This window comes from Myzus persicae, unplaced genomic scaffold, assembly GCF_001856785.1.
Source record: "Myzus persicae strain clone G006 unplaced genomic scaffold, MPER_G0061.0, whole genome shotgun sequence".
In the NCBI taxonomy this organism is placed as follows: Eukaryota; Metazoa; Arthropoda; class Insecta; order Hemiptera; family Aphididae; genus Myzus; species Myzus persicae.
The window spans coordinates 1-6,552 of record NW_019101638.1 but is presented as its reverse complement, the minus strand read 5'-3'; the positions used below and the strand labels follow the sequence as shown (position 1 = coordinate 6,552).

The following is a 6,552-nucleotide window of genomic DNA, read 5'->3' as shown; positions in this document are numbered from 1 at the left end:
TATATAGCAAACCAACCATTATTATGTAATGTTTATGTTATATAGTGTTTTTCGTTGTAAAGAGTTTCGTTATAAAGAGTTTTCACTGTATTCAGTAAAACCTGAAAATCGAGTTTTTTGACGTTTTGAGTGTTATGACTTGTGCATTATGACAATTTGCAAATTAAGCCAAACTGTGCCAACAATATGTACAAAATAATTAATCTCTGACTTATTTATAACCTATTTAACGGTAGTATTGTTAAGTTTTAGGTTGTATGTTCCATTAGTATAATTATTTATCCAATAATATGTATTAAATATTATAAATTATAGACTTGAAGCTGCTGAAAAATTGGGTTTTAAAAATTATGGCGAATTATCATTGATTACAAAAATGGCACCTTCAATTTCAGTTATAGAAAACACATTATTGACAATATTGGATAAAGGTAAATACAAATTACTATATAATATATATTGTAGCTATATTTTGTTTAAAATAATATTATTTTAAATTATTTTGATTATTTGTACAACAAATATGTTTGATACCTATTTACTTCAGATATGTCGTATTTATTATGTACCTGAAACTATTATGTGAATAAATAATTATTTACAGCGAGACCATTACAAGACAAAGAAATAGAATCATTACAACTTTTTTCAAATAAAAAGGGTAATGAATATCCTATTCAAATGTGGGATGTTAGTTACTGGGCAAGATTACAAAAAAAAGAACTCTTTGGGTTAGTTATATTTCCAGTTAAATTCTTTACATTGTCATGTTTTATTTATGTATAAAATATATTAATTTTTTTAGTTACGATGAAGTTCAGTGGTCTGAGTATTTCCCATTAGACCGAGTTTTAGATGGTCTCTTTGAATTATGTAGACGACTATATGGAATACGCATTTTAGAAATGCCCAATAGAGCTGACGTTTGGCACCCTGATGTCAAATATTATGAAATAATACACGAAAATGACCCTTCTATTGTGGCTGGATTTTATTTAGACCTCTGTTCTCGGTATGTACTTTAAATTATAAATTGGCAGTGAATGTGACTTATGAGTAAATAATTTTCAGGCCACAAAAAATGAGAGCTGTCGGTGAACCTGGTTGGTTAGTAACTCATAGGACTGCATCATCAATACCAAAAAAAGTATTACCTTTATCAGCTCTAATAATGAACTTCCCGTCAGCGCAGAATAAAAAGCCAAGTTTATTGAGTTTCGACCAAGTGAAAACCTTATTTGGAAAAGTAAATGTCTTGTTTGTTGATACATAACTGATATTATTTATAATATTTTGGTAAAATTAAATTTTAGTTTGGACATTTACTGCAAAATGTTCTTTGTCAAGTGCATTATGCCGAAGTATCTGGTTTGAGTAATGTCGAATGGGATGCCGTTGGAATAACCAGTAACTTTATGATTCATTGGTAATTAAAATTAGATGAAATATCTATATTCCTATATTGTTGCTTATATTTATTTAAAATATTAATTTTTCATTTAGGTTGTATGATAAAGATACATTTGACAGTATTAATAGCCACTACAAGACAGGTAAAAGATTACCAAATGATCAACTGACTGAAATCAAACAACACATGGCAGGGTTCAATACTTGTGAAGAACTCTACAAATCTATGATTGACATTAAAATGCATACTATGTAAGAATATCACATTTTAATATTAACGTGCATTATTTAAAAAATATTGAAAAGTGAAAAAAAAATTGTATTTAATTATTCATTGGTAATCGTCAGTGGCAAAGCGTCATAGGAAAACAATGTTTAACTATTAAGGATATTGATGAATAATTTGGTTTTATTAAATGTAAAAAATATATTTTTTCACAAATTTGAATGTAGGTCTGAACTCTGAATGTTAGGGTTCTGATTCCAATGCATTTGCATATTTGTTTTGGAAATGATTGATATGATTCTTTTCATTTGCCAATACATAAGTACAAACTGCTAACAAAATTATCTAAATATTTTCAAAATATGATTATCAATAATATTGTCATAATGCCTGATTCATTTTGTTTTCAACATCTTGCCTTAATCTAAAGACTGTACTTGCTAGTAAACTTAAAAGTATTATTTGTTTTATAAAAAAATAACTTCAAAACATGTCTTGTGAAACTTTTCTGTTAGGTTTACAATTTAAAAAATAATTCAAAATTCTCTAATTTCAACTGACCTTTCTTAATTTCATTGTCTAATTCTTATTCTGAAGTCAGAGAAAACAACACCCTTTCTATAATATTTTAACAATAGTTATATTCAATCTAATTTGTTATAGTATCACATCACTACTGTATATAATATTATTGTACTGCATTTGATGTATTGTGTTATTTATAATTATCTTTTACTGTGTTTTCTTATATTTATAAATTATATTATATAATAATACATTAATCTTTTAGCAAAACAAATTGGAATGACCTGGTGAAAGAAATGTGGAGTAATTACTATGGATTTCCATTAAGTAAATGGAACAGTTTCCCATGCAGGTTTGCTGAGGTTATGTCTAATGAACAAGGAGCAGCAAGTTACTACTCTGGATTATGGTCTAGAATAATAGCGGCTGATGTATTTCAATCATTTAAGGCTCCAGATGAATCTACTAAAAATTTAGGAAATAAGTAATACTTGAATTTCATCACTATCAATATTTCATATTTTACATTTTTTTTATTTAATAATTTTAGTTTTCGAGATACCTTTTTTGCATTTGGTGGCAGCTGTCCATCTGGAGAAATATTCAGACGTTTCAAGGGACGAGACCCTAATCCCAAAGCATTTATTAGTGATCTTGGTCTTGATAAAGATGATAGTAATTAAATTATAGTTTAGTTATGTGTTATTATGTAAACACATAAAAAATTAAGAATATTGATAATGTTTTAATGTGTATGAAATATTTTCAATATAATATACATTACAGAGTATAATATTAAATTATTTTTCTTTGATTTAAAAAATTATTAGAAATAATAAATACCTGAATAATCTTATAAAACATTTATTCCCTTATTTAGGTACCCTTGTTTTGTCATGTTATGGTTGACTGAACACAAACATGGTTACACATTATTATTGATTAAACATGAAAAACTAAAGGGTTGATAATAAAAATATAATTGTTTTTATTTTTATATTACTACACAGTAAACAATATTAATGTTTGGTCATGTCTTACAGAACATATAATGAATTGTGGGCACAAGCTCAATTAACACTGGACGAGGCTACTAAAAATGACTCGAACCTACTTACATCTAAAACTAATAAAGATAAAGTAGTTGTGTTCAAAGAGTTGTCCACAGTCATGGTTAGTTATATATTAGCAATTAATAAACTGGATGAGTGTTATGACCAAGTTATTCAGCCTCAAAAACGAATACTTATCAGGAACATTCTGGAATTATCTTTAGGACGTTATTTAGAATTAAAAAACGATATGGTCAATTTGAACTATAATGAATTTACATACTTGGACTCAGCAACTGCACAGTTGGGGTTATTACCACAAGATGTAGAGCTGACAATACCGTCACATTATCGAAACGAGAGGCTTAAAACAATTGAGTGGCAAAGTAATTTTATTGATGAAGTATTGAAGAAAACTGGTTTTTACGAAGAAGAGAAAATTGAAGTTGATATGCCTATTCGACAAGCGATATTATTGATACAAAAGCACGAGAGGGCGCGGCAGGGACGAATGAGAGCTCAATTCATGAAGGAAGTTAGAGCAATGAATAAACCTGATGCTGGAGACGTGGAACTTAGTGATAATGCAAAAAAAGCTGCAATGAAAATACAGAGAGTATGGCGAGGTTTTATAACGAGGAGAAAAATAAGAAGTAGAGTTGTTGAAGAAATGTTGCTGATTGGCATGTTACCCCCAAATTCAATTGATACTGAGGAACAACAAAAAGCTGAAGATGTTAAGTGTGCCAGAAGGATTGTTCAAACAACACGACAAAAAGAATATGAACTAGCACTAATACAGGAAAAAGAAAAAGTATAATTCTTATTTATTTATTTAATCATGGTATAATAATGTGAGTATTAAATATTGGAACTTAAAAGATTAGTGACCATGTAAAGGAAAAAATGAAAGAAGACATTAGAGACGAAGTACGAGCATGGTACATGGGAGTGAAATCACAAACTGGTAAATTTCCTGATTTGCCATCTGAAGAAAGTGGTGGAAGTGCTGTAATTTATACTAGATACAAAACTGCCAGTTCTCATAGTAAATCAACTAGCCAGTCATCGTCTAAAGGAACCAAGAGTTAGTTTATTTTTTTAATCACAAATCATAGAAGTTTAATGAAAATGTAATGTTATATAAATAATAACTTTCGTTAGGTCATAAAAGCAAATCGATTGCGGGAAAAGAGTCAAAGGAAGAAGTTAAAAAAAAAGCTGACGAAGAAGATACTGGTTTCAAAATGGGACCTTCAAATTTTCTCCAAGAACTGATGTTGGCTAGCTCAGAATATGAAGAAGTATGGAAAGGGATGGACGAGTCAAAAAACTCAAGCCAAATGCATATTAAAAGCATTGTTAAGACTCAAAAAGCAGCTGAAGTAGAACAAGAACTGCGGAAGGTAAATTGGCAAACACCTCAACGAAAAAATCCTCTTACTGGATTCAATAAAATGTTTTTTTTTCACAATTAGATAGTTGATGTAAGTTTGAGAGCTGAACTCGAGATTTTACAAAATGCACTTGATAAAGATAATGCTATTCGAATCAAAAGGTCAAAGAAACAGAAAAAAGTAAAAAGAAGTAGCAAAAAAGCAAAGAAAAAACGTGACAAGGATTTAACTCCTGATAGAACCGTAAATATTAACAATAATTGCTTATTATTTTTTTTTAATATAAAAAAAATACAAAACACAAAAAAAAAACAATAATGTTAATAAATAAAAGAGCTCACGGAATAGAGGCTATTTTAAAACCAATAACATACTTCAGTTATAAATTAAATAAACAGTGGTTAAGCTATGTCTGTACATTAACTGTTTAATAATTTAGTTTTGTTTTTAAAATAGATAGCTTTTATTGATAGGACAATATGATACACAAATTGATACAATTTCAATTGGTAAAATAGTGTATAACTAAAAAACAATGTTCTACCAGAAACATATATGATCAATGCTTCATCTTATAGGTTTCACTATATAAGATGCATTATGCATCTGTTAAAATCTGAATTAATTGTCATTTATGGCAAAATTATATTAATATTATACTGTATCATTAATATACGTTCATAAATTTAAAAATATGAACCTTGAGCTAATAATTTTTTTTCAATTAATAAGTTATAACAGATAATTTAAGCAGTAGGTATTTGACAATATTTTTTGTGTAAAATTTCTGTGAGGTGTAATATAATTTAAATCTAATATTGATGATAAATGTTTATGATCGTAAACATTCTTTTAAAAGTGGAATTAAATTATGTCTTATCTAAATCTATACTAAATCTCAAATCTCAATAATTGCACACAAAATGGACATTATCAGTTTGAAGAAATATGTACACTCGTATCATAATGAACAAGTACAATAGTTCATTAATAATATTATATAGCCCTAGTATACTAAGATAAATGCTATTCATTTTCAATAAAATTGATCTCTTTAATATAATATAGGTAATAACAATACCAATAAATTTATCTTTATTTCTAATATCTATAAATGAATAAAAACATAAAAAAAAAAAAATATAAACTATGATTTATGAACCTCAGATGTTATTATTTTTAGTCTTCCAATCACATTTAAAAAAAAATTAAATAATTCCATAGTTGCATGGTTATTACTTATTAAATTAATGTGATGCTAACTGCTAAATAACCATGTTAATATGCACCTACTAGGTAAGTATATACAAATTCATATGGCACAAGTCTTTGCATATTTAAATGCATTATTTTGATTTAAATAATAAATATTAAATACCATTACCATATGAATGAATATAATAATAAATTGTGACATTAGTTAATAGTTACTACCTATAGGTACCAATTAGAAATATTAAATCAATTATTGATAAAATTATAATATGTACCTGCCTTGTTGGCCGCACATCCACAGTCCACACCACTCTAATATGGTATGCCTAATTAATTCAGTTATAAAATAGATCACAATTTTTTTCTATTTTTCAACATTTAAATTATTATTCTGAATTATTCTTCACCGAGGCTAATAGGCTAATCTTTAGACAAATAATGCAAAATTAAATAAGTTGTATTATTATATAATAGTTAGTAGGCCATAGACCTAATACAATTATAGACATGTATAATACAATACTGCAGCAGGTAAGTACTCAAATAGATTGAATTCTAATACAGTAGTCGCTGCTTATTTGAAATAGGGCGTAGATTATTTCTAGATTAGGCAACAGCGTAATTGAATCGGTCCTAGAAAAGTTGTTTGTAGTTTATGGGAAAGTCCGGATTATTCAGTGGGCATATTAAACGATGACTACTAATTATTATAGTTATAATATCTCAT

General features: G+C 27.7%; 2 protein-coding genes across 2 annotated transcripts; both read left to right on the top strand.

Annotated features, from left to right (window-relative positions):
* Positions 1 to 283: 283 nt before the first annotated feature.
* On the top strand, positions 284 to 2,923 carry LOC111029921 (oligopeptidase A-like). Its single transcript, XM_022309167.1, has 8 exons — positions 284 to 431; positions 605 to 731; positions 806 to 1,012; positions 1,072 to 1,246; positions 1,314 to 1,426; positions 1,504 to 1,662; positions 2,427 to 2,645; positions 2,712 to 2,923. Exons 1-8 carry the CDS (start codon positions 377 to 379, stop codon positions 2,842 to 2,844), a joined length of 1,188 nt encoding a protein of 395 aa, XP_022164859.1. The 5' UTR covers positions 284 to 376; the 3' UTR covers positions 2,845 to 2,923.
* A 39-nt stretch (positions 2,924 to 2,962) lies between these two features.
* On the top strand, positions 2,963 to 4,911 carry LOC111029920 (IQ and AAA domain-containing protein 1; the record flags this gene model as incomplete). The annotated part of the gene is made up of 4 exons (XM_022309166.1): positions 2,963 to 4,027; positions 4,096 to 4,300; positions 4,378 to 4,619; positions 4,692 to 4,911. Coding segments are annotated over exons 1-4 (1,501 nt in total), but the record flags the coding sequence as incomplete, so codon positions are not given.
* Positions 4,912 to 6,552: the final 1,641 nt, after the last annotated feature.

Excerpts from the sequence above, each read along its gene's own strand:
- LOC111029921 (XM_022309167.1), top strand. The coding sequence starts at position 377 with ATGGCACCTTCAATTTCAGTTATAGAAAACACATTATTGACAATATTG. Across the intron at positions 1,247-1,313 it reads TGAAAACCTTATTTGGAAAA|TTTGGACATTTACTGCAAAA; the intron begins GTAAATGTCTTG and ends ATTAAATTTTAG. Across the intron at positions 2,646-2,711 it reads ACTAAAAATTTAGGAAATAA|TTTTCGAGATACCTTTTTTG; the intron begins GTAATACTTGAA and ends TAATAATTTTAG.